Source organism: Helicoverpa armigera, chromosome 22, assembly GCF_030705265.1.
Source record: "Helicoverpa armigera isolate CAAS_96S chromosome 22, ASM3070526v1, whole genome shotgun sequence".
In the NCBI taxonomy this organism is placed as follows: Eukaryota; Metazoa; Arthropoda; class Insecta; order Lepidoptera; family Noctuidae; genus Helicoverpa; species Helicoverpa armigera.
The window spans coordinates 5,778,835-5,792,754 of NC_087141.1; the positions used below are offsets into that span (position 1 = coordinate 5,778,835).

Below are 13,920 nucleotides of genomic sequence, written 5' to 3' on the forward strand. Positions count from 1 at the left end.
AATATAAAAAATGGAGGAGGTATTAGGAACTTAAAAGTTAAATACTCTACTAAGAATATCGTAATTAATTGATTACTTGGTAACAGTATATCAATGTGTAATCTCTTTATCGATTTATTTTACACAATAAAGATAACAAATATTCTACATGGTAATAAGATAAAAGTTAACACCCGAGCCCTTAGAAGGCATTAACTATCCATTCTGACATAATTATCGACTGCCCAGTATTTTCCCAACTATAAATATCTTATCTTTACTGACATCATCATCATCATCATATGCCTTTTTCCAACTATGTTGGGATCGGCTTCCAGTCTAATCGGCAATGCAGCTGAACGCCAGTGTTTTACAAAGACCGACTGCCCTATCTGAACTTCTCAACCCAGTTACCAGGGCAACCTGATATCCCTTGATAAGACTGGTTAGTTAACTTCTTCGTATACGGATCCAATATGTTCCGAGCTCATATCAGTTGGCTTACCAAGCAGTTTTTCACAAGTTTTTCAAATCGGTCCAGTAGTTTCCAAGATTAGCGCAGTCAAAGAAACTCTTCAACTTTATAAGTGTGGATTAACTACAACATTTTCACCTAACTTTCCACTACACAAACAAACAAACAGAACCTGTGTGGTCTAAATAATGTCGTGACATAAATCTTAGTGTGCACTGTTGACACCAATTAGTGTGAACTGCTAACGATTATGAACACAAACGGCCCGTGACAGAATGTGTGAACACAGCTTAATTAGAACACCGATGCGCACGAGTGGCGTAACTTGGAATTTTTGAATTTCTGGAGGAACATCAATTTTTGAGATTATCATAGTGGCAGTTAGGTGGTAGTTTATCAATTTAGTGATTATCGGATATCGAGAGAAAAATCTTTGGAGAAATTAAAATAATATTACAAATCCTTTCCTTCATAACTTTAAGAAATTTCAGGTTAGTGCTCAGTTTCTCTCAGTTTTCAAGTTTTTTTACAAACCTAATCAATGTCCCCATTATGAAACATTTTTTACTTTTGTGAAGTTAATAGTATTTAGCTGCATTCGGACAAACAAGACTTCTTGTTATGATCTGTACCATGTAAGGCGCAAGGAGACAAATGGTTACCTTCAGAAATGCTAAGTTAATTAGTGCTTACTTATAGGTGCAAACTGGTGAAGGAAACTAGCAAAATGTAAGGAAACGCATAATATTAAAGGAACAGCACATATGCAGTTGCGCAAACGTTGCAAGTGCAACTAATTAGGGGGTCGACAGAGATGTAATGATGCACAACTGTGAACATTCACGCTGCGATGACGCGCCGACACTGACGCTCGGAGTTTGTTCTGCAAAATTATTACAGAAGGTCATGTAGTACAGGATATTATTTTGTTTAAATAAAGGCATTTCAGTGATTCTAGGGTGGCTTTTTATGTATCAAGTGTGAATAAATTGATTGTTTACTTCGATTATTCAAAAGGGTATCTCAAAAAGTCGCAATATTTATTGAAACAGTCGTCGGTCGTCGTCAGCGATATTGTCGAATTCTAACTTATTTTTAATTTGAGTCCATTAAACGTTTTGCTTAGCATAAATACATACAACATTGATAACCAATTCGTATTCCTCTCTATTATGTGAAGAAATTTCAGTATCTTCTGACTAAACACAATATTAGTATTGAAGACCAAGGATGATATTTTGCATTCATGTTGCATTTTACATTGGCCAGCGGTAACTATTGTTAAGTGATACCTAACTATTGTTGGCTTTGCCATTTTTGACAGTTCTATAAACTTAGATCTCGAGGCTGGCAAAGATGGATGTTACCATAGCAACGCTATACAAAAATGTATCAACTTAGCCTTCTGGAGTTTTCTGTTTATTTCTAAAGTAGTGCTCATCCGTGAATAGAACTAATTGTGTTATTTATAAGTGGCTATTAGTGACTTTAAATTCAGTTTCTCAGATTTATACGCGTATTAAGTTTCGTGTGTGTTCGAGATAACGTCTTTATCGTTGCTCGATAATCTTTTCAGTAAAAGATATGAAAGGTCAAACTTGTTATTGTAAGTAATACTTTAAATGTAAGGAGAAACGGTAAGAAAATATATTATGTAATAGGTAACTTGCTTAGGGTCGTAACCCATCTAAGGATCGATTTTTCAATCATCAGTAAACTTCTAACGACATTTTGTTATTTTCTTATACAAAAACCGGCCCTAAATATTTTGGTAATTTTTTGGGCTTAGGGAGAGATTCTTATATACCTAAATGGTTTGGTAATTTCTTGGGCTTTGAGAGATTCTTATATCTCAATAAAAAGTACTTTTTTACCTAAGTAGCTACATAAGAAAAAGCCATTCTTGTAACTCGAGTCTTTCGTAGTTTACAATTGCAATTCATATCAGCTAGGTACTGATGCTATTAATATTTTACAGGCGTTACAAACTGAGGTACCGACTGAAAAACTTTTGGAGTTAAACACAAACATGAAAAATGGCTTTCAGGTATATTTTAGGGCGAATGATAAAATTATCACGGCTAATGTTAACTTAGGATAAAGTGTTTTTCTTGGAGAGTCGATGGCAAGGCTCTCTAACCAAGTGGTATTGGGTTGCCCGGGTAACTGGTTTGAGGAGGTCAGGCAGGTAGTCGCTTCTTGTAAAGCACTGGTACTCAGCTACATCCGGTTAGACTGGAAGCCGACCCCAACATAGTTAGGAAAAAGGCTCGGAGGATGAGGATGATGATCGATGGCAAGGCTCATTAATATAGTAGGAGTAAATTACTGAATACAGATTTAAGAAGGTATCTAAAATATCAAAAACTAGTTTATATATTTTACCATAAACTGCACTATCAAACGCAGGTTAGTTCACGTGCCTTATGTAAGTGTAATAACCGTAAAACATACGTACCTAATTACTCATTACATATTAAGTACTAAACTGATTAATTACGAAAATATGTCTTGAAATACAACAATACAAACTTCCATACTTACCGATTTTAAAATTTTGCTTGATCCTTAAAACACACTCACATCATCTCCCGAGCCTTTTTCTCAACCATGTTTGTTGGGGTCGGCTTCCAGTCTAACCGGATGCAGCTGAGTGCCAGTATTTTACATGGAGCAACTGCCCTATCTGACCTCCTCAACCTTACCCAGGCAACCCAGTACCCCTTGGTAAAACTGGTGTCAGACTTACTGGCTTCTGACTACCCGTAACGACTGCCAAGGATTGATTCTTTACCCACTAGGTCACCACGACTTTGAGAGACCTTAGAGAGCACACTGAAAACTTATAATCGGTCGATATGTGTTTGGGCTTGTTAATCAGTATGAAGATGAATCACCTCTTCGTGGTGCTGTGACGCACATACTTTTTTTGTGGTGTACGCAAACAACAACAAATTGCGTACGTACATTTCTTCATCATCATCATCATCAGCCTATCGCAGTCCACTGCTGGACATAGGCCTCTCCAATTACATTTCTTAATTGTGCCATAAGATTGAGAAAAACATGATGCTTATTAGCTATACACTTGTAAATGTTCGTTCTTGATGAATGCTTTAGTTTACTATGACAAAAACTATATACTTACCTAAGAGTACTTACCTTCATATTAGTTTACCATGACCAAAAATATATACTTACCTACCTAAGAGCACACAACAAACTTTAAGTCTTCCAATAGTTTGTCTGGACTCGGACTTATAAATCAGTATGAAGATGAATGGTAGTACCTACGCACATTACAAAGATCAGGTATTTAGCCGGTATCAGACCAACTGAAAACTTTAATTGGAATTAAAATTTTCTTTAAAAAAAAAATGTTTGGCTCCATGGAACCATGGGGTCACCTGTTGGCCGACTGTTTAGTCTGCAGTAGCGGGTACCTACTCTAAGCGTGTAGTAATTAAACATGAAGGTTATCGACATTTTGACAGGTCATTGTACCATATTCTCGGTCCTCTTTAACACCTATTTCAAATATTCTATCTATCCATGTGGTTTTGCTTAATAGAGATAAGTAGGAATTACAGATTGCTTGTATAAGACTAATGTCAAATTAATATTATAAGTAAGGAATTCAATAGATCGATTGGCTTTATTTTGTTTTGTTTTTCATTCAAGTTTGCATAAAAACTTATACATATAGGTATAGGTACATCCATATATTATAGGTGTACCATGACAGATAAAATATTATTCTTTATTGTACACAAAAACATATAAAAACACACACAACACAGAGAAGACATGTACAAAGGCGAGCTTTACCCAGAACTGGGTTCTCTAACAGCAAACCTTAGAGCGATAGAGAGATGCGATAGGGAAGAGAAAATCAAAAGTGCACAACATTAAACAAAACAAAGATGAAACTACATAACATAAAATATGTAGGTACCTATAAATAAATCATAAAATATAAAAAAATAAATAAATACATACATACAAATAAGGTCACAATACATACAAGTAAGGTCATAAAATATCACAATTTCTAACATTTACTTACTTGCCTATTATTAGAATAGGTACATTTTTATCTGTGACATACAAAGATAAACTTAACAATTCGTTGAACTCGCGACCTTTTTAAGAACGGACAGATAATAATATGTTAAGCATATTTAATCTACTTAGGTACTTTTACATATTCTATATGTTGTGAAAAGGAAAAAGTTGGTGAGTCTATAGGGGATTAAGTATCTCTGGATCTGACAAACCGAATTTGGTAATAGGTATCAATAGCAATTAAGCCACATTAACTGGCTAACTTCTGACACGCATACTTACTGGAACGAACTGTATCTCGTAAGGTCTTTCTCAAAAACGACACAACACAAAAAGATAATAGAAAGACGAACCCATTGCATACTTATTTACTTCACTATTACTTCAAAACAATTTCTTGCACAATAAATTAAGTAATGAAGAACTGAAGCTTCCAGAACATTCTTCAATTAAATGTTAAATCTTAATAGTAACTTGAATAGTTTTTTGTAAAGTACCCATGAATAAAGTAATCAGTCTCTTCTATAGAGCACGTAGAATTTTGTCATAAACTTACGCTTAGGTATGCGGCTTTTTCACTTACTAAGATTCTAAGTACCTAATAACTGTTCAATATCTATCAATGATAAAAATGTTAAAAAAATCCTTTACGAGAAATACCCATTATATATCACCGTGGCACCCATGAAACAAAAAATCTTTTCTAAAGCGTCAAAACTAAGGAACCAATTTAGATAAATGTTGGTTGGTAGGTATTTGATTTTTCCATCTAGAGAGATATTTATGCACCATCTAGATATTTTAGCACAAAACCATGAAAAATACCACTAACTTTTACAGAAAAAAGGTTACCAAGATATAAAGCAATCAAGGTTAGGTGTGAGGGCTTATAACGTAAACAATACATGTTCTATTTTCCTTGTCATTTGTATGTGGGAGAAAAGAAACAATACATGTCCATTATTTTAGGGTTATCTAAATGTCGGACTAATTACTTTTTTTCATGCACATGCCTATTGTACAAGTCTGCAAAGAGAGATAATAAGAAGCTTCCAGCCGTTACGGGATACCTATCTAGAAAGATTAAATTGTTATTATTAAAACACTGTATGAAGTCGTCTTGTGGCTAAAAAACCAACCTCTCAAATATGAGTGTGGTTTCGATTCCAGGTCAGGCAAGTACCAATGTAACTTTTCTAACTTTGTATGTCACCTTCCAAGTATAAGTATCTTGCACAACAAAAACTGATCATCATCAAAGAAACATCTCGAAGAAACCTGGACTAGGTACTTATATCACCAAGTCGTACTGAACAAGCGTGGAAATTAACGCTCAATCCTTCTCTATGCGAGAGGAGGCCTATGCCCAACAGTGGGACGATAAAAAGGCCAATGATGATGAAGATGATGAGTATTGTCGGATAATTGTTTAAAGGAAAAATAATAATGATGATTACTTTAGTTAAAGAGATTTAATTAAATTAATTCGCATTCTTTTTTACGAGGTCAACGAACATGACAATGCATCATCCATTTGAATTAAATTGGAAATCTTGACTTGATCTTATTAAAACCTTCTACAAGTAACTTAAATACTTATATTTTCCTACAAAAGTGATAAGTAGATAAGCTACTTATAATAAATATTATGTGACAGGATCTCATTTATTATAAAATAAACTGGGTGATAAATAATTATAATTGCATTATAGGTCATTGCATTGCGTCGTCATTTTCCTTATAGACATAATAATAAATTATAATTAAAATACTTAATAATATAATTATAATTACATTACATTACAAATACGTGGTTTAACTTAAAACAATCTTATATTATATACACATTAAAAATAAAATATGCTTTAAACTAAAACAGTCGGAGTTTAGAGTTTAATTTCTATAGAAAGTAGTTCTAGTTCAAACGATTTTCGGGACCTTCTCCACGGAGAAATCTGTTAACAATCTTAAGCTGACACTAATAAAGTCTATACTTAAGCAAACAATAGTATTAAGAAACTAAAGGCAACAAGGCTCTTTGCTTAACATCACAAAATACACAACTCTTTATATATGATTTTCTAACTTCACGTTACATACACGAATACTCTATCACTTACACCAATCGAAGGCTTCTTAAAAGTCTTTCTATGACACATTTATTTCCAGTACCAAGCCTATCATTTTCAAAAGATCCACAACTTATTAATATATTTCAAAATATTATCGATAATCTTTCACACTCGCGATAGGTACATATGTACACTCAATCAACATTACGGTCAAAATCTATCTCTGACAAAGATTTATCAGAAATGATGTCCTTTACAAACGTATCCCATCTCTTACTAAAAACTTTGAAAAGTCTGTCTTTACCTTCATCTTCCAAAGCACTGTAAGTTATGGAATTTAAAGCAAGTTGTTTTAGCATCCTCAAGTCTGCACGCTGACTTGCAATTCCCATAAAAGCTACGAAGAAATCATCAGTCAAAGGTCTTGCACTCCAAGCTCCTGGGTCATCACTGGACAATACCACAGGGAGTCCCATAGCTAGGTATGAAGCCAAGGGATGATTCCTCACATCGTGCACTAACGATAACACCACATTTGATATCACATTCACTTCCAAAGCAATGTCTTTTTTATCACAGCAGACATCAGACTCGGGTGCTTTGTTAAAGCGTACCCGTGCCCTATTCTCTTTGAGCCTAGAAGAATCGCGTCCACTAAGTTCTCGTCAGCTGATGTTCCTAACCAGGCAGTCTCTCCAGCATGTAGATAGAAGTTTATGTCGTTTCTAGCCTCCGATAGCACAGGGAGGAAGTCTGTCAATGGCCTTCCTATATCTTCCTGACCTACAAGATCAAAGCCTGCTATCATATCGGGCATTTCAGCTTTAACTGCTCTCGTAAGATTTAGAGCATCAAACACTTGATTAATACTTAGAGCTCTATGTTTTGTGACAATCAGTTTCACTCCTATAAAATCTGGATGATCTTCGATAAACTTGTTAGTTACATTCTTAAAGAGCTCCACTAAATATTTCTTGTCGTGTTGTGTGCCATCCAACTCATATAGGCCGTGTAAGCCGGTACGAACTTCTATATATATAATGTTATCATTGTAGAACTGTTCCAGTGTTGCATACCAGTATTTTTCTCTAACCGGTCTGTAAGAGATCAAAGATTTTATGACGTAATAAACTTTGTTGAATCTTTGCCAAACTGTGTTGATGTCAACAAAATTAAAGTCCTCTCCATCTTCTCGGTAGAGTGTAAAATACTTCTTCAATTGTGAATCAAAAGCGACTGGATCTCCGGAAGAATTCCTCATATCACTAACAAGAGTCCACTTAGATTGACAAGGTCGCTCTGGGGTCGTCTCCGAGAATTGTAATTTTAAATCGTCGTACGTGTGACAGGCGTACAAGTGATCTTCATACGTCAATTTCACTAACATATCCGCGTGTAACATAAGAGAACTATGTACGTGTAACACTGCACCCTTCGGCATACGCCTGATTATTTGATACACCTTCGAGTCTTCTATATCTTTCTTGTACGAAAAGTAGTGCTTGGAGAAATTGAAATGCTGTGGATTGATGTAGGAATCGTTGAGTTCCCTCATCTTCCATCTCATAAGTACATCATTTGCTTTGTTTTCATCTTCGTTTAAATTTATTTTTCCTCCTACTGCTGTTATCGTCTCTTCGTCTAATAAAGCTCTTCTTTCTTCATTGTAATTGTCTGGAACGGATCGTGCGTCGAGCGAGATAAGGAGACACGCGATAGTGTAAGCGGTCAGTTTGTACATGTCTGCGGGTTCGTGGCCACTTGGTCGGTAAGTGTTCGCGCCTCGGCCGCCACTACGGAACTGTATGTAGCCGGCGTTTATATATGTATGTCGTAAAACGTTTATTGTTGAGTGGACAAGTACAGAGTTAATGAACGCTTGATTTTACAGCGAAATATCTACTGTGCCTATACCTAGATTTTTTTTAGTTGACCAAACAGTATTTAGAAGCAGGTTTCTGTCACAAATATTGTGTTTTGCTAACTTTTCGCGCATTTTGCAAATGTTTAAATTATTTTTTCGCTTTCAGAATGATTGTCACCCAGTGAATCCAAAGTTAACTGATATTTGGCTATGTGCTAACCTTGATAGAAGGTGTAATTTTAAGAATCAATTATTATCATGATAAGATGAGATATTATCAATTATAGTTAATTAACGATAAAACAAACATAGATTACATGATATCTAGATTGTTTTACGTGTTAGTTATATCAATGAGCTGCTATATCATTTTGTACCTGTATATGCTATAGAGCATATAATTGAGATAGTAATTGCCAATACTAACATTACCTACTAACATAGCCGTAATTTGTTAAAATGTGTTATTCTTTCACTCAAAAACTACGTAGGTAGGTTATGGATTATGATGAAAGTTGATAATAAAACTTTAGAATTACGAATACCTACTTATGCTACTATTTTGTCGATGAGCAGGAAGTAGTTCCCTCGGGATTCCGATGGCCTTATTAACTTACGTTACGTTACAGCCATTTTATCGTCCCACTGCTGAGCACAGGCCTCCTCTCACAGATCACCACGCTTGCTCACTGCGGGTTGGTGATTTCAGACTCAAGATGTTTAACTTAACATTTATAATATTTGTAAGTTGACTGTACTTGCCACATCCTCTTGACGTTGCAATTAAAATACATTTTCAAATAAGTGTTCGATAATGCTTAAACACAGTTATTGTAATGACGCAAAAACTGTCAAATTATGATTTACTTATGCCGATGATGTACCTACATAATTATTTATTTAATCACTATAATGTTCTGCATCCGTTTATTCAAAGCGATGAGAAACTTTAAATCGTTGCGTTTACCTAAATTTAATTTGTTGTACCTAAGTAATTTAATATTAAAAAAAAACAGATAGCTGTAGGTACACTATATTTTCCTTTCTTATGGTTACTTTCAGAAGCTGCAGTCAGTTAACTATTTTTACATGTAAATATTGTACCTGCCTAATGATTAACGTGTTTGATGAGAAAATTTGTGGTATTCCTTGCAGACGGTTTCAGGTACGGTCGTAGGTTTCGGAAATTCGGAAATCTCTCTCTATCGTGACATAATGGCTAGGTTAGCTGTGGAAAAGCAAAGATGACTCCCGGACACAGTAGATGTGGGTCTGTGAAAGAGAGTCAAAAAACTCAGTGGGGGCCACCAGGGCCAAAACCTACAAGGGCTGTGGAATGTTGTCCGAAACAGTTACTGTGGCCCAAGTACATGAAGGGCTCCAGAAGGAACATGATGGGTTTTAGTCAGTACGAGTCTGACACTACTCACGTTGCACCCAGCGAGAGGGATCATTTGATGATTTCCCACCAAAAAAAGAGAAACGGGAGGAAATAAAAACTAAATGTCATTCAAGGGTTTAGTCAATCGTAGTGAAATTCAAGGTGAATTTGCGTAAGGAGGTGTGATATTATTTACTGAACTCGTTTCTAACTCTAGAACATTCTGGTATTTCACCTTTTTTGTGGTAAGTACGCATGTTTAGGGTTCCTTTGATAATGGTCTTTTTATTTGATTATTTTTTAGGGGGCTAGTGAATAAATGAATAATCACTATTCAACTTTGTTTCTTTATAAGTCTTTATTAATAAGTATCACATTACCATCTTACTATGTTTTATGCACATTAATTATATTCTTGATGATAGGGACTCTCATAAGTCAAGTTTCTATTTATTTATTTTTGCTTAGATAGTAAAAAACATTCTCTGAAATAAGTTACAATATACGCGAAAGTTTCGGACACACTATCATTACTTACTGTCCTAAAGTCTATGCCTCCGACTGTACTTCTAACATGACTCAATTTAGATATTAGATAAACAACAGTTTAAAAACAATAAACATACATAAACTAGTTCCTCTATGAAAACTGATAACACAGAACTTTGCCTATAAGCGGAATAACTACGATCGTCATTATTTCATAGAAATGTTTACAGTTTGTCAGACTAAGTATGTAATAGCAAACTAGGTACTTAGAAGCTATTGCTCATAGAAATGGAGCCGTAGGTCAGAGGTCACTGACATCGTTCGATTGAGATGTCATAATCATGATAAATGTAATTTCCCTTATTAATAACTGCCTATACAAATGTGTAATACAGTTACTCACACACGATTTATATTTACAGGATTTTTATATTTGCAAACCTGATAATTTGCCCAATACTAATCTACTAACAAAATGCACGGGACATTTATAAGTATATAAAAAAGTAGTAAGTTTATCTCACACGGAATTCAAACTTTGGATCCCTTGCAACTTGCTTGCAACCACTAGATGACTAGACCAAAGCAACAGTAGACTGGTCAGTTCAATTTTACTTAGAACAGCGCCATCTATCAATCCTTACAAGTACTGTTTGAAATGTAACATAATTGTGTTTCTAGTGGTCACTCAAGTTCCTTTGTATTCTACTTGAGGTACCGAAAGTGGCGCCACCTGCTGGGAGTGTTAGAAAAGTCTGAAGTGCAGTTTACAAGGGTTCGCTCGATCAGTACCTTCTTCTTCTCTTAACTACAAAATATTTATTATGGCATCTTAACATGATTAGGATTCCAATAAAAGAGGTCAGAGCTTGAATCTTGCTTTCCCCTGCTGTTTTTGAGATTAAAATACGGCTTCGGGAGAACAGTCAGTACAGTTAGCTGTACTGTACCTAACAATTAAAAAGTGATATGGCTGTTTATGTAAATATACAATAGGAATTGTATCATACTTACCTTGTTATCATCGTTACAATAAAAAGGAAGGAATACAAACAACTGTAAAAGAAAGTGCTTAGTCTGTAGATTAATGTTCAAAATTAAACAAAAATAATATAATTAAATATCATTCAAAAACGTGTAATGTAACAATTTACTTAACATTTGTGAAGGTCTTAGAAAGCTAACAACAATAATAAAGCTTATATGTTCAAAAACACGGATACACGGTACTTATGGAAAACTAAAATATCATAATCAACAAATTAAACTCTACTACCTACTCTTTTTATCATTTAAAGATGGATCTGAAATCACATCAATCACAAACTTGTCCCAACGGGCATTAAAAACACTTAAAAGTCTATCTTTTCTTTCACATTCTAATGAACTATACGTTATTGAATTAAGAGCCAATTGTTTCAACAATCTCAAATCTGCATGCCGACTTGCAATTCTCATGAATGCTACAAAGAAGTCATCAGTTAAAGGTTTTGCACTCCAGGCTCCTGGATCGTCACTGGATAAAACTACAGGTAGACCCAAAGCTAGGTATGAAGCTAAGGGATGATTTCTCACATCTTGCACTAAAGCTAACACCGCATTTGATATCACATTCACTTCCAAAGCTATGTCTTTTTTTTTCACAGCCGTCATCAGACTCGGGTGCTTTGTCAATGCATAGCCATGACCAATCCTCTTTGATCCTAAGAGAATCGCATCAACTAAGTTTTCGTCAGCAGAGGTTCCTAGCCAACCAGTCTCTCCAGCATGTAGATAGAAGTTTATCTCGTCTTTAGCTTCAGATAATACAGGAAGAAATTCTTTCAATGGCTTGCCTGCATCTTCTTGTCCAACAAGATCAAAGCCTGCAATGAAATCTGGCATTTCGGCTTTAAATCTCCTTGTTATATTTAAAACTTCTACAACTTGATCGACACTTCTAGCCCGACTCTGTGAAATAATAACTTTCACGCCGATAAAATCTGGATGGTCCACAATGAACTCATTAGTAACATTCTTGACAAGGTCCATTAAATATTTCTTATCGTGCAGAGTGCCATTCAATTCGTACAAGCTATATATTCCTGAACGTATTTCTATGTACATAACGTTATCATTGTAGAACTGCCTCAGTGTTTCGTACCAGTATTTTTCTCGTACCGGCCTATAAGCAATTAATGATCCAATTGCTCTGCCGACTTTTCGGAATCTCTTCCAAACTGTATTTATATCAACAGATTTATAATCTTCTCCATTTTCTTTATACATTGTGAAATAGTTTCTCAATTGTGCATCAAAAGCTGTTGTGTTCCCGGAGGAATTTCTGAGATGACTTACTAGAGACCATTCAGTTAGGCAAGGCATATTGGGGGTTGTCTCCGAGAAATGAAAGAGCATAGTGCCGTCTTCTTGACAAGCGTACAAGTGATCTTCATAAGTAAACTGCACCAAAACATCTGCGTGCAACAGTAGAGTGTTATGCAAGTGTAAAGCTGCACCTTTTGGCATCCTCTGAATAATTTGATACACCTTGGAGTATTCCAAATCTTTTTTGTAAGAAAAATAGTGTTTGGAGTAGTTGAAATACTGTGGACTATTGTGAGAAGCGTTGAGTTCTTTCATCTTCCATCTCATCAGAATATCGTTGGCTATCGTTTCATTTGCGTTTAAATGCACTTTTCCACCAACAGCTGTCAGAGTTTCTTCATCCAATAATGCTTGTCTTTCTTCATTGTATTTGTTTGGTATGATCCGTGCGTCAAGGGTGATAAGACTCGCGATAATGTATGCCAATTTATACATGTCTAGCCTATCTTTATCGGCACTAACTTCGAGTGTTCTCGTAACAACCGTCAGAACTGAACTGTTGTTATAAGTGCTAAATATAGTGACAGTAATTTTAATATATTTAATGAGTTTTTTTATAATGTGATAATTGTTGTTGATTCGCAGATAAACGAACAATTGGTCTGCTCTGGTCTAAATGTTTCTGTATCTCTATCGGCTTGAACTGGATGACTATAGGTAACTGATTATAAAACTGTTTACGTTGCATTCAAATAACACAAACACGAGGAAAATATACAATCTTCTGTACAAAATTCCCCGCTGCCTAAGAAATGTCAACAAGTGAACTAGATTAAATGTAATTTATTGAGATGTAACTACTTAATACGTAGTGCCTTTTTCCTCTTGTTGGCATAGGTAATCAAAATTGGAGTGTTAAAAGAACTAAAGGTACCTACCGCTTTTACATCACTTTACTCAAATTATTTTCTAAATAATATGGGCACTAAACGAATTTTTAATCATTACAATATTAAATGTATGTAGACTGTGAACTTAGGTACTAGCTGTTGCCCGCAGTCTCAACCGCTTTTCAATGACACTACATCCTACACCTGGAAAAAAATAGCCGATCTCTTTATTCCATCTTAAACAGTCAGCGTAACAAACAGATTATTTCAATTTTAGTTAGGATAGAAAAACAAGAAGTCGTATTTACAAAATATAGTAATTTATTACGTGTATACCTATAGGTCTCATTTCTAAGTAGTAATATAATTTATTTCTAGGGTCAAAAGTTTATCGCGAT

At 35.0% G+C, this 13,920-nt stretch overlaps 2 protein-coding genes across 2 annotated transcripts; both read right to left on the bottom strand.

The window, feature by feature from the left end:
- Nucleotides 1–5,972: 5,972 nt before the first annotated feature.
- LOC110375623 (adenosine deaminase 2) lies at nucleotides 5,973–8,433 on the bottom strand. The gene is given in 2 exon segments (XM_021333806.3): nucleotides 5,973–7,165; nucleotides 7,168–8,433. Coding segments are annotated over 2 exon segments (1,545 nt in total). The 5' UTR covers nucleotides 8,333–8,433; the 3' UTR covers nucleotides 5,973–6,785.
- A 2,970-nt stretch (nucleotides 8,434–11,403) lies between these two features.
- LOC110375629 (adenosine deaminase 2-like) lies at nucleotides 11,404–13,213 on the bottom strand. Its single transcript, XM_049843089.2, has one exon. It carries the CDS (start codon nucleotides 13,125–13,127, stop codon nucleotides 11,598–11,600), a length of 1,530 nt encoding a protein of 509 aa, XP_049699046.2. The 5' UTR covers nucleotides 13,128–13,213; the 3' UTR covers nucleotides 11,404–11,597.
- Nucleotides 13,214–13,920: the final 707 nt, after the last annotated feature.